The sequence below is a fragment of the Lepus europaeus genome, chromosome 6 (genome assembly GCF_033115175.1).
Source record: "Lepus europaeus isolate LE1 chromosome 6, mLepTim1.pri, whole genome shotgun sequence".
In the NCBI taxonomy this organism is placed as follows: Eukaryota; Metazoa; Chordata; class Mammalia; order Lagomorpha; family Leporidae; genus Lepus; species Lepus europaeus.
The window spans coordinates 13,460,607-13,474,717 of NC_084832.1; the positions used below are offsets into that span (position 1 = coordinate 13,460,607).

General features: G+C 48.1%; 1 protein-coding gene across 3 annotated transcripts in view; it reads right to left on the reverse strand.

The window, feature by feature from the left end:
- The window catches only part of UBAC2 (UBA domain containing 2), a 273,943-nt gene that overhangs the window by 178,451 nt on the left and 81,381 nt on the right, over positions 1 to 14,111 (reverse strand). Inside the window, exon 1 of one of the 3 annotated variants that reach the window (XM_062193988.1) lies at positions 5,798 to 5,927. The exons of the other annotated variants lie outside the window; for them this stretch is intronic. Within the exon in view, the coding sequence (XP_062049972.1) occupies positions 5,798 to 5,828 (31 nt within the window). The 5' untranslated portion in view covers positions 5,829 to 5,927. Of the gene's footprint in view, positions 1 to 5,797; positions 5,928 to 14,111 lie in introns of those variants that run through there. 3 annotated transcript variants of the gene reach the window in all.

The window sequence follows — 14,111 nt, forward strand, 5'->3', positions numbered from 1 at the left end:
ATCTCAGTTTTAAAGTACAACAAAACAGAAATAGTGTTAAAAGTCAGCTTTGAAGATTATCAATGACATGGGATAAATTCATTTAAGATCAAATGAATAAAGCAGAATATGAAACTACTTATAGCCCCCAAATTGCTTTCAAAGATGTTCATATACATCTACACACACAGCAGGAAAAGTTTTAGACAAGGGGCGGCATATGGCATCGCAGTTATGATGACACTTGGGATGCCCACACGCCATCTCAGAGCGTCTTGGTTCAAGTTTGGGGTCTGTTCCAGATTCTGGCTTCCTGCGAATGACCACCTGGGATGGCTCAAAGTAGTTGGGTCCCTGCCACCCATGTGGGAGCCTAGGATTGAGCTCTGGGTTTCTGGCATCCTCCTGGTCTAGTCCTACCTGTCATGAACATTTGGGGAATGAATCAACTAAACAGATCTCCCCACCCCAACCCCCCACAAATACATAGAAACTACTGAAAGAATCAAAGTTTTTACAGAACAGCACTACACAAATCAGGATCAAGTCTGAGCACTTTATATATATATATAAAATAAAGTGCAATTTTATGTTTCATTCTTATGTTTTTATTTTCCATCTCCAGTAAGTCTTAGAAGCAGTTAATACAGTTAAATTTCCCTGCTGCGTGCTGCTAAGAAGTGCTCATCTGCTTTGCCAATCACAAAGAAACAGTATACCAACAACATTTCCGACCCACTTGGCTACACTAGGTCCTTTCCAAATACTAATGCCCTGGGCTTATTTGACATAAGCAATGAAAAATAGCCCAGAACAACTGCAATTATCAATTCTAAAGTCCCAGGGAAAGCACTTGGGGAAAGGCGCAGTGACTTAAATGACAGTGAGAACTGCAGGCGACCCTCAGAGTACCAGTGTGCCGCAAAGCACACTCCACAACCACTGCAGTGTTTATGAAATACTCTTTTCCAAGCTACACTTATCGAAATTCTCTGGGAATGCATTTTTAAAATAGCTTGTGGTAAGACAGATTCCACCTCCGTTACTAAACTTGATACTGAGACAAACTGAGAATGGAAGAAGTTGGAGAAGAAAGATACTAACTTGGTATAGGGAAATGGAAAAAGGATCACACAAATAAAAATAACTATAGGGCATTAGCTGCGACAAAAATAGCCCAATTAGGACACAAAACATCTCTACAAACTGGGTGTCCACAAACTGGGTCTTGGTTCTGATGCAGGAAGAAAGCGGAGACTTGTGGGTTGCTGGCCATCACAGGAACTTGGCAGAGCACGTGAGTGGACAGCTGTAGCCATCCCAAGGGCAGGAAAGCGGTTTTCAGGGACTGGGACACAGCTCCACCCCTGGGCTGAGGTACCAGTAGCCCATGGAGATGCCAGGGGCAAACAAGGCCAGTGGAGATAAACATCTTCAAGGCTGAGAAGCAATCATGTGCAACAGAGAAAGCGCAGCCGGACTGGGTTCCGATTCTAGTCCTGCCCCTCACTCACCAGCTATGTGGTCTTAGGAAAGTCATTTGAATGTCAAGGCCTTAGTTTTGTCATCTGCAAATTAGGGACAACAACCTTACCCACCTCACAGGGCTGATCTGAGATTTACTTACATGTATTATGGAATACCTTTGTGTATTCTGTAAGCAGAATTGGTAACAACACATTTACTTACTAGCTGTTGACTGAGAAATGTAAGAAAGTACATAGAGGAGCTGGCACTGTGCCATAGTGGGCTAAGCCTCTTCCACCTCAGGCCCCAGCATCCCATATGGGCACCAGCTCGTGTCCCAGCTGCTCCTCTTCCAATCCAGCTCTCTACTATGGCCTGGGAAAGCTTGGAGATGGCCCAAGTGCTTGGACCCCTGCACCTGCGAGGGAGACCCAGAAGCACCTGGCTCCTGGCTTCAAATCAGCCCAGCTCCAGCCATTGTGGCCACGTGGGAGTACACGAGTGGATGGAAGACCTTTCTCTCTGCCTCTTCCTTCTCTGTTCTATAACTGTACCTCTCAGATAAATAAATCCCCCCCCCCAAAAAAAAAAAAAAAAAGAAAGCAATGATATAGAGACACATGGAAGACTCATTCACATCACGACTGTTTTTTCCCAGAGGTTTGTGCTAAGACTTATGCTGCCATTGCCATTTTCCATTACAGGGACTACAATGACAATGAATATGTGGCACAGAACAGTAGAAAAAGAATCTACAGGCTTTGGAGGCAGGCAAGTTTACGTCCGATCTCAGCTCTTCCACATCCTAGCTTTGAGCTCTTGGAAAAATTATCTTCTGTCTCAATACAGTATACTTCTTTGTAGAGGAAAAAAATAATACCTGTTCTCGCAGGGCTGCTGTGAAAATTAAACACAGTAACATGAATAAAGCAACCTTTTCTCCCTCCAATAGCTGGAGGAGTCTCAAACTGGCACTGCCCTTTAGGGCTGGACTTTAGCAGGGTGTAGCAGGTGCTGCCAGGCAACACTGCTTATTTGTACTTCTTCTCTTCTTAGGAATATCTGAAAATATTAAGATGGTGTCATACTACTATGACAGATATAACAGGAGGGGAGAAACAAGAAATTCTGCAGGCATAGCACACATGGGAAATGCTTCTAATGAAGGAAAAGCGAAGACACAAAACTAGAACCACACAGAACTGGAGTCATTATGACTACAATTTAAAAGGGTCTGTTGGACAAAATTACAAAATAATAATTGAGTGGGAAGAATTTATTTTTACTCATGTATTTGGTTATCCACTTTTGCACTGGAAAAACAGTGTAGTACCAAAATGTCATTTTTATTTCTTCCTCATGCTTCATGCTTCTGTGCATTTCAGAAGTTTCTTTGATGAACATGTCCTCATTTTATAATTAAAAAAAAAAAATTATGTGAAAACAAGAAAATAAATGTATGGGAAAAGAAATGAGAAGAAAATTAGCTGAAAACACTAACCATGGTTTTGCTCAGTTTTCCCAACTTTCTGTCATGTAGTTGATCTGACTTTTAGAACGAAAAGACACATTTTAAACAGCATCTTCCCTTAATCTTGTCTCTCCCTAATCAGTGCCTATCTTAACTTCTTAGCTACAAGTTTCTAACAAACAGTGTATTTCTCAGTCCCCGAATATGCTGAGAACCCTGGGGAAGAGCTGAGCTGGACAGACAGCTGCGCACCTGTTCTACTGTCCCTGGCTTGCTGTTGCCCTTCTTCAAAACAAAGATTGTTCACCAGACTGACGTGGCTCCCCCTTCACGCCATGCAGAGTCACTTCCCACGTATCTTCCCTGCCCATGCACGCTAAAGAGGCACTCTGGCGGAACTTCAGTCTTGGCCATCACCCTCTTATTCATACATGACTCTCACCCATCCTGCTCCCTTCATCCTCCGCCCACGAACAGTGCGAGCTTAAATGGGTATTCAGCAGCCACTAGTGGAATGAAGGAATGAATGAGTGAATAATCCTAAGGAGCAAGCCGAACACTCCAACACCACGAGCTCTTGGTCTCAAAATGTGGGAAGCATGCAGGTGGAAGAGAAGGCAGGGAGCAGGGGACTATCCTTCCTTGGGACGTTTACTCACACAGCAACTTTGACTTACCAAAAGGCCACACAACTTCTCATCTAAAGGAAATCGCTTCCTTCTCAGTGGGTAACTTGGCCAGGAAAAAATTTTTAAAGCAAGGTAACCGCTGACACTACACTTGCGGAATGGCCAATCCTGGAAAAATCGTGCTTAAACTGCACTGAAATTTCAGGCCACCGAACACATGGGGACCAAGACTTGCTCATCACTGTCTCCCACACCCGGCACACTTCATAGCCTTCAGTGAAAGCGGCCTTCCAAAGGTTCATGGAGAGTGGAATTGAAAGGTAAGTTGATTTGGTGCCAAAAAAAATTTGAAATCCCTACATACAAGGGGTCTTCAAAAAGTTCATGAAAAATGGGTACTATGAAAGAACTATACAAGAATTTCAAAAACTTTTATACCAAAATCCACTTGTCTTAAAAAAAATATTTTATTTGAAAGTTACAATTACAGTTCATGGCCACAATGACCAGGTGGAAGCCAGGAGCCAGGAGCTTTATGGGTCTCCCACATGGACGGCAGGGGCCCAAGCACTTGGGCCATCTTCCACTGCTTTTCTCAGGACATGAGCAGGGAGCTGGACCAGAAGTGGAGCGGTAGAGACATGAACCTGCGCCCACGAGATGCTGGCATCTCAGCTGATGGCTTTACCTGCTAACGCCACTCTGCCAGCCCCCAAAATCAACTCATCTTTTAATTCCATTTTCTACCAACTTTTTGAAATATCCTCAAAGATGCCCAAAGTATTTGTTGAGTGAGCACACGGCACCAGCTTCCTGAGGAAGGGCCATTCCACCTACCCTCACATTGAAGATACAGTTATTTCAGAAACTGGCCAAAACAGCTGGGGAGGGCCCGGCAGCCTAACCCTCTCTCTGGGCAGCAATTTGGTTCCTAGAACTCAACAGTCACCAAGGTAATAAATAAATATAAATTGTGCCACAGGTCACAAAATATTACCTTCCTCAGAATACACGTTGCCAATACACTAATAACCAATACCAGATTTATCTTGCCTTTTCAATTGTTATATGTATTTTTGGTCACCAAGGATAGTTCAAAATGCTGAAGAACAAGCAGCTTGAAGAATTCTTCCCCGTTTTTCACCCCTTTCTTGGAGCTTCAGTTCCATCCATCAACAGTCATAATGGTTTTCTGCCCAGAGGTAGTATGGAGACTATAACCACCTAGTAGATGTAGCGCGTTTTGGGACCAATCCATGGAAGATGCTATGAATTATGCAACAAGGGAATCATAACCTGAGAGGCGGGGAAGTAAAAGCACGCCTGTGGCCCTGACACCAACACACTCTGGGTCGAAGACATGCGTTCCCACGCTTTTTACTACAGGACTGCGACGCTGAGGGACGCCAGACAGGTGCCTGTATTCCGACAACATTCACTTCACACGCATGGGGTTAAGAAGCGCCCGCGGTGACAAGCAAACGAAAAATCAGAGCTTTGCAAAGAGCTGCTCAAATACTGGCTGCCAACAGCTGGCTGTTGCTGGAGTCGGGGCACGACCTCAGGGCTGTCCGGCTGACAGATCCGCTTACCCGAAGTCAGCTAGACACCTTGGAGTGGCTCCTTGTTTAAAAGGCTAATCCAGAGTTCTGCCCTCGCCACTCCGCGCCGCGCTGCCGCCCCGATGGCCACGGCGACAACCGGCAGCAGAGCGCGATCTCCGGCCAAAGGCTCCCTAAACTTCTCTCCACTCGCAAGCACTTGAATCGCCCTGAAAACTCCCTCAGCCCGGGGAAGAAACGCGTCTCCGGACTCGGGGGGTCAGCTCTTCAGAGGAGGCTGCACCCTGCCCGTCGGCGCCCTCAATGAATGGGGAGAGTGACGAGAGCGGGGCAGGCTCCCAGCACCGCCTCCACCGGCACGGCCTCTTCTTTCGGCCCCGGGGGCATCGGGCCGGGCCCCCGGGGCGTCCAGCCTGGCCCTAGCCGCCCAGCCCACCGACAGCAGCGCCCGGGCTCCCAGGCGGGGGCCGGGGCTGGCGGCGGGACTTCCAGGCCACACGCCCGCCAGGACGGGGGCGGAGCCCGCCGCCCCCCAAGGCCACCGATTACTGAGGTACGGGCTCGGAGCCGGAGGGTCGGCCCTCCCACTTCCTTCAAGCCGGAGGGGCTCGGCTGCCCCCAGCCTCCTCAGGGAAGTGCTCAGGGGGGCTGTGTGGGGGGCAGCCAGGACGGCGGCGGCCGGTACTCACAAAGCCCACTGGAGCCGGTGCTGGTGAACATGGTCCCGCCGGGCTCGGAGCCCCCGCGGGGGACCAGGGGGAGGGGAACCGGAGGTGGAGCGCCCCCGGCGACGGCGCAGGCGCACTCCCGGCGGGGCGGTGAATCCGGCGCCGTGATGCCACTCTAGGGAACGCCCGCCGGACCGCGCATGCGCGACCCAGGGGCGCGCCCACTCGGCCTGCGCCCTCCCTTCCTGCTGGGGAGGGGAAGTGCGTCCGCCGCGGCCGGGCTCCGTGTGTCCGGAGTTTTCTGACGGCCGCGGCTGCAGTTTAGGAAAGGGCTGAGGTGGAGCTGAGGGGTAACCCTAGGAGCCGAACCTCTGTGCCCACCCGCGCTCCCACACCCTGAGGAGCCGCGATGGTCGCGGATTCCTCTAGGTCCTGTAACAAGTCCTCGGACGGGACGCCCGGCGCGTCCCGCGCATGCTCAGTCTTTAGCCCGTCTCGGGTTCCGGTGTCCAGCCTAGAGCGAGGGGTCTCTGGACGCGGACGGAGGGAGAGCTGGCCGACGCTCCTTCCATGTGGGGCGGCCGGCCCATCTAGCTGTCCCCTTGGGTCCGGACCCACGTCGGGCCCACGCGAGTGCACGCACCAAGCCCTAGCAGGGCCCCGGGAGGCAGCGTCTCGCTGGCCGCGCGCGGGGCGAGTCCAGCGCAGAGACCCTGCCGACCTGTTGTCAGGTTGGGTTTTTTTCCCCTGCTGAATGAAATTACTCTTTGCTGAAGTCACTTCACTTAAAATAGGTTTGAAGCCGGCGCCGTGGCTCAACAGGCTAATCCTCCGCCTTGCGGCGCCGGCACACCGGGTTCTAGTCCCGGTCGGGGCACCGATCCTGTCCCGGTTGCCCCTCTTCCAGGCCAGCTCTCTGCTCTGGCCAGGGAGTGCAGTGGAGGATGGCCCAAGTCCTTGGGTCCTGCACCCCATGGGAGACCAGGATAAGCACCTGGCTCCTGCCATCGGATCAGCGCGGTGCGCCTGCCGCAGCGCGCTACCGCGGCGGCCATTGGAGGGTGAACCAATGGCAAAAGGAAGATCTTTCTCTCTGTCTCTCTCTCTCACTGTCCACTCTGCCTGTCAAAAAAAAAAAAGGTTTGAGCCTGAACATTTTATTATACAATCGTTTAAAAAGTTTTTTTTTTTTTTCAAAGAATAGGGGGAAATTGTCCATAGTACACGGCTAAATGAAAGGACAGGCTGCGAAAGTGTACAGCATACTTAAAAACAAACCAAAACATGAGTTTATTTATCTTATAAATAAATGTAAATCTGAGGTTCCCTTATTAACACAGTCCCTGCGCCCTTAGAAGTTCCAGGGGACCGAAATAGTCACATTGATTAGATATAGGAAGCAAAAATATAGGTGATTTTTCTTTCCTTCTTCAGGGTTTTTTTTTTGTTTTTTTTTTTACAGTCTTGAAATACACCTTATATTTAACCTTAGGTTAATCAGCTCAGTTCTTTCACAACCAAACGATTGTCCTTTATGTTTGCAGAAGTTTCCGTTGGTGAGAAAGCCTGTAGCCTACATAGGACAGGGACACGGTGCAGGTGTGGCGATCTCTGACCCAAAAAGGACAAAGCTATTTTCGTGGTACTGCTAAGACAATGCTGTCCCCACCCTACCCCGGCTCACTCATGAGTATACAGTGGAGCTTTCCATAGTACCAGTATAACACTCTGAACCAATATTTTCCACTTGACCAATGCATGACGTTATGAATTCATGCCTAGGTAAACGATTAATTCAAGCTGCAAGATAAACCAAGAAGTTTTAGTGAACAGAGTACAAGAAGCTCACTGATAAGGCCTCAGGGTCCAGCTAGGAAGTACTTTTTAAGAAACTACCACTTGTTGGCCAGCGCTGCGGCTCACATTTAGGGGCCAGTGCCGAAGCTCACTTGGCTAATCCTCCCCCTGCGGCGCCAGCACCACGGGTTCTAGTCCTGATTGGGGCGCCGGATTCTTTCCCGGTTGCCCCTCTTCCAGACCAGCTCTCTGCTGTGGCCCAGGAGTGCAGTGGAGGATGGCCCAAGTGTTTGGGCCCTGCACCCATGTGGGAGACCAGGAAGAAGCACCTGGCTCCTGGCTTCAGATCGGCGCAGTGCACCGGCCACAGCGGCCATTGGGGGGTGAACCAACGGAAGGAAGATCTTTCTCTCTGTCCACTCTGCCTGTCCAAAAAAAAAAAAAAAAAAAGAAAGAAAGAAAGAAACTACCACTTGTTAAGATACTCGGTGTATAAAACAAGATATCCATTTTACCTGAAAACGCTATTGGAACATTTACTTGGCCAGTTCTGTGTGAGGTATGGTTTTGCTCACGTACATAAACAAAGACAACTTGTCAGAACAAACAACACAGAAGCAGATAGGAAGTGCTAGCTGACTTCTTTTGAACCAGACGTTAAAGAGATATTTGCCAAAGTGTGAAACAATGTTCTTCTCCCGAATTTTTTGCATGGTAAAGTATGGTGGTGTCAAAAGAATTCAGTTCAGGGGCCAGCGCTGTGGTGTAGCAGATAAAGCCGCCACCTGCAGTGCTGGCATCCCATATGGGTGCCGGTTCGAGTCCTTGCTGCTCCACTTTCTAACCAGCTCTCTGCTAATGGTCTGGGGAAAGCAGTGGAAGATGTCCCAGGTCCTTGAACCCCTGCATCAGCGTGGGAGACCTGGAAGAAGCTCCTGGCTCCTGGCTTTGGATCAGTGCAGCTCTAGCCGCTGCAGCCATATGGGGAGTGAATCAGCAGATGGAAGACTTCTCTTTCTCTCTCCTTCTCTCTCTATGTAACTCTGACTCTCAAGTAAATAAATAAATCTTAAAAAATAATAATAATAATTTAGGCCGGCGCCGCGCCTTAATAGGCTAATCCTCCGCCTAGCAGCGCCGGCACACCAGGTTCTAGTCCCGGTTGGGGCGTCGAATTCTGTCCCGGTTGCCCCTCTTCCAGGCCAGCTCTCTGCTGTGGCCAGGGAATGCAGTGGAGGATGGCCCACGTGCTTGGGCCCTGCACCCCATGGGAGACCAGGAGAAGCACCTGGCTCCTGCCTTCGGATCAGTGCGGTGCGCCGGCCGCCGCGGCCATTGGAGGGTGAACCAACGGCAAAGGAAGACCTTTCTCTCTGTGTGTGTGTGTCTCTCTCTCTCTCTCTCTCTCACTGTCCACTCTGCCTGTCAAAAAAAAAAAAAAAAAAAACTTTTCAGTTGAATGCATGAACTTACCTGTAGGAAAAGACATTTTTTCAAATTCATCTAAGATATGAAGCCATCAAAATAAGGTGAACAGTTTTAAAGAGTTGACAAACAGAGACACTTTTGAGATTTGTTTGAAAATTATAGTACTGTCCCTGAAATTTTTTTTTTTTTTTTTTGACAGTCAGAGTGGATAGTGAGAGAGAGACACAGAGAGAAAGGTCTTCCTTTTTGCCATTGGTTCACCCTCCAATGGCCGCTGCGGCCGGCGTATCGTGCCGATCCGAAGCCAGGAGCCAGGTGCTTCTCTTGGTCTCCCGTGCAGGTGCAGGGCCCAAGGACTTGGGCCATCCTCCACTGCACTCCCGGGCCATAGCAGAGAGCTGGCCTGAACGAAGGGCAACCAGGACAGAATCCGGCACCGTGACCGGGACTAGAACCCAGTGTGCCGGCGCCGCAAGGCGGAGGATTAGCCTGTTAAGCCACGGCGCCGGCCCCCTGAAATTTTTTTTGAAATGTAAATCGGAGAGGTGGGGCAGCCAGTGCTGTGGCTTAGTGGGTAAAAGATGTCAGCTACAGGGCTGGCATCCCATACGGGTGCTGGTTCAAGTCCTGGCTGCTACACTTCCTATCCGACTCTCTGCTATGGCCTGGGAAAGCAGTGGAAGATGGCCCAAGTCCTTGGGACCCTGCACCCACGTGGGAGACCCGGAAGAAGCTCCTGGCTCCTGGCTTCATATTGGCTCAGCTCCAGCCATTGTGGCCACATGGAGAGTGAACCAGTGGATGGAAGACCTGTCTCTCTCTCTTCCTCTGCCTCTCTGTAACTCTGCCTTTCAAATAAGTAAGTAAATCTTAAAAAAAAAAAAAGAAAGAAAGAAAGAAAGAAAGAGAGAGAGAGAGAGAGAGAAAAGAAATGTAATCGGAAGGGTCTCATTCTTATAGAATAGTGTAAGTGGTACAATTTGTGATAATCTTAAACAATATTGGAGACAAATGAATCTTACCAGCTATGTAAGATTATTATGTCAGTAAGAAATTTAAATAATTTCCTCTATTCTGTGGGAAAATAATTTTATAGGCATGAGTGGAAAGATCTTTGTGAAATCCAAAGAGGCGGAAGCCCAGCTCTGAAATGAGTTTTTTATTTTTTTAAAGGTCTATTTATTTGCTTGAAAGGCAGAGTTACAGGGAGGCAGAGGCACAGAGGTCTTCCATCCGCTGGTTCACTCCCCAAATGGCTGCAACAGCTGGGGCTGCGCACATCTGAAGCCAGGAGCCAGGGCTTCTTCTAGGTCTCCCACATGAGTGCAGGGGTCCAAGGACTTGGGCCATCTTCTACCGCTTTCCCAGGCCACAGCAGAGAGCTGGATTAGAAGTGGAGCAGCCGGGTCTCAAACTGGCACCTATATGGGATGCCAGCACTGCAGGCGGCAGCTTTACCTACTATGCCACAGCACTGGCCCCTGAAATGAACTTTAGACATTTGCCAGTGACTGTCAGTCATCTGTATGATAGTGAAGCTCTGCTGATGAAAAATGTACAATTCCTGGAGAATGAACATTAAGTGAAAAATCGCTTACGAATTGTGCAGACAGGGGTCGGTGCTATGGCACAGTGGATAAAAAAAGCCGCTGCCTGCTGTGCTGGCATCCTATGTGGGCACTGGTTCGAGTCCCAGATGCTCCACTTCCAATACAGCTTTCTGCTAATGCGTCTGGGAAGGCACAGTGAGATGGCCCAGCTGCTTGGGCCCCTACAACTACGTGGGAGACCCAGAAGAAGCTCCTGGCTCCTAGCTTTCAAGCGGCCCAGTTCTGGCCATTTCAGCCATTTGGGGAGTGGGCCAGCAGAAGAAAAAATCTCTTTCTGCCTCTCCCTTTCTCTGCCTGTGACTCTGATTCTCAAAATTTAAACTCTTAAAAATTATTCCACAGGAATTCTTTTTTTCCTTTTCTAGTGCCATGTACAACAGATGGAGCAGCAGTTACGTCAGCTATTAACGGGGGTTTAAAAACAAAAGTAGTAACAGCCACATGAACAGATCATTGAACTAATTATTCATTGACCTCCTCAGTCACCAAAAATCTTATGAAAGACTCATCAGAAATCAATGAATGTTATCGGTGCCATTAATAAAATTAATGCCTCTAATAAAAGATTATTTTATCATCTTTGTATTGATGGTGAAAAGGAGTTTGCTTTATCCTCATATGGAAATACAATGGCATTTCAAGGAAAATTCTTTAAAATATTCACTGTTTAATGCTAATGTACATTTTTTTTTTACCAGATTTATTTATTTGAAAGTCAGTGTTACAGAGAGAGAAAGAGAAACAGAGACAGACAGATCTTCCATCTGCTGCTTCACTCCCATAGTGGCTAGGGCTCGGCAAGACCACAGCCAAGTGCCAGGAGCTTCATCCAGGTCTCCCACGTGGGTGTCAGGGGCCCAAAGAGCTGGACCAACTTGCTGCTTTTCCCAGATCTTTAGCAGGGAGCTGGATCAGAAGTGGAACAGCAGGGACACAAACCGTCACCCATAAGGATGCTGGCATCACAGGCAGCAGCTTTAACAAAGCTATGTCATAACGTCAGCCCTGGATTTTTGTTTTCAATGAATTAGAAAGTAAATAGTGACACCAAGTAAATCATATAATGAAATTGACATATATTTCATATTTTTTCAGAAATGTTAAATGAAATCCTTACACTGCAAGCCGCGAGACTGATATTAAAGAAAAATAATTAATATGAGATTTTTCAATGAACTTAATCACGTTTAAAGATTCTGCTTGTGAAGAACTTTCATGGTTCCATTATTGGTAGTGGGTAAGGCTAGTTCCAGGGAGACTGGTATGGAGCTATATTGTGAGTTTGAATGCTACTTAAAAACATTAGATATAGAGATCAGTATCAACCTATAACATCAGATTAGGTGATTAATCCTTTGAAGATGATGCAACATATTAGCCAATGTTTACAGGAAATATTATTTGAACTAAAAATATTTGGGGGGTGCCAAAGAATTATTTAATCTAATCACACAAAATTTGGGATTCTGCTAAGACTTTCATTCACCTCCGTTTCAAATGGGAGCTCTGCTGTGTATGGAGTATTCCCAGCTGCACATTCAGGTGAAAAGGGGTTCTCAGAGCAGTAGAACCGACTGCAAGAGCAGTGAAATGTAACAGACCACTTGAGATTCCTGGTCACAGAATTAGAACCTCATTACATTTTAGCAATAAAATTAAGAAGGTTTTTTGTTTCACATTTTGTCATCTGTTTCTGTTTGGATCCATCCAAAAGTAGACGCTGACACAGTCTTAGGTGCAAGTGGTTTGGGCGGTGCTGCTAAGAATCACCAGTGGGAGGAGGGGAAGGAAAGGAGGGAAACCACGGAGATGAATGATCCTACAAACTAACACTGCATGCAACCCGATCTCAATCCCATGGGAAGCCCCGAGAGCCAGTGTCTCAGCGTCAGCCCACCAAAGGGCCAGGGGGCTGGGGTGTTGATCCACTCACTCCCATCAGCCACGGCGGCGAGCTGACAATTCCAACTACATCCAGTGAGCCACGTGAGTAAGAGGGGAGGCTGTGGTAGGAGAGCAAGTCCAAGGCTATGAGCTGTGGTGGGAAAGGAGACATGGTAAGGGCTTGGAGGCAGGGCACGGCCCAGGCAGCATCTCCTGAACCATCAGCCACTTTTCATTTTGATTGTGTGCTGATAGGAAACCTATGCTGAGGAAATTCTGGTGTGGGTGGGTTACACACCTTAGAAGTCCACCACATCATTTCTCTGAAACTTCTTCTCATCTGTTTCCTATCACATATCAAAACAGGGTCTTTTTAGGTTCTAGAGATGGGCTGTAGCCCCTCACACGTGGTGGGACATCAGAATAGGAGGCAGCTCTCCACGGACCACTGTCACCAGCCCTTCAAAGCACGGAGGAAGTGTTTTCCAGCCAGGCATCCAGAGCCCAGCACTGTGAGACTGCCAGGTGCCCTGGTTGTCTCGCCTCTGCTCTCTGCTGGAGGCCAAGTTCAAGTTGTTCCCCTTTCTCAAATCACCTGCAAACCTGTCCAGTCTGTTGGTGCCAGACAAGGAGTCACTCCTCCCGCAGTAGTTCTGCCAGGAACATCCTCCCCTCTCACGTTTCTATACAGTGTGTGTGCCCAGGCTTCGGGCTGCCTCACTTCCTTCATACACAAACGAGGATATTTGTGGGTGGAAGCAGGGATTGTGTCTCCTAGTGTCTTCACACCTCGACACACCGACAAATCAAAAGGTGTATCATTTTGTTACCAATTTCTTCTTTATACCTAAGTGGGTCATATTGATTATTAAAATTATGTATAGCATATTTTCCTTGAGTTTCAGGTAGGATATTAAAAGCAGAACTGCAGAATATTTGTTATAGAAGGGGAGCTGAGTCTCCTAAGATTGAGAACCATTTGACTAGATGTATGCCATTTATGTCATGCTAACATATGACAAAATGTAATGGGGTTCTGCATAGCCTAATGTGATATGGAGACAATGGAATCTTAGATAATGTTCCAAGTTACAAACAAGGTGCATAAGGCATTAGACTTACAAATAGGAGACCGAAGCATTTAATTCTCTTTATTTGGCCATCTAGCCTTGTTCCTTAATACAACCATTGGTTAGAACATGTTTATGCACTGTGGTGTAGCGGGTAAAACTGTGCCTGCAGTGCCAGCATCCCATATAGACACAGGTTCGAGTTCCAGCTGCCCCACTTCCTTTCCAGCTCTCTGCTATGGCCTGGGAAAGCAGTGGAGGATGGCCCAGGTCCTTGGGCCCTGAACCCACCTGGGAGACCCAGAAGAAGCTCCTGGCTCCTGGCTTCGGATCGGTGCATTTCCGGCCATTGTGGCCATCTTGGGAGTGAACCAGCAGATGGAAGACACGTTCTCTCTCTCTCCCTCTCTCTCCCTGTCTCTTCCTGTCTCTCCCTCTCTCCCTCTCTGTAACACTGCCTTTCAAATAAATAAATAAATCTCAAAAAAAAAAAAAAAAGAAATTTGGGTGCAAAGCTCACCTCTCTAAGAGGCAGCCCCAAGAAGC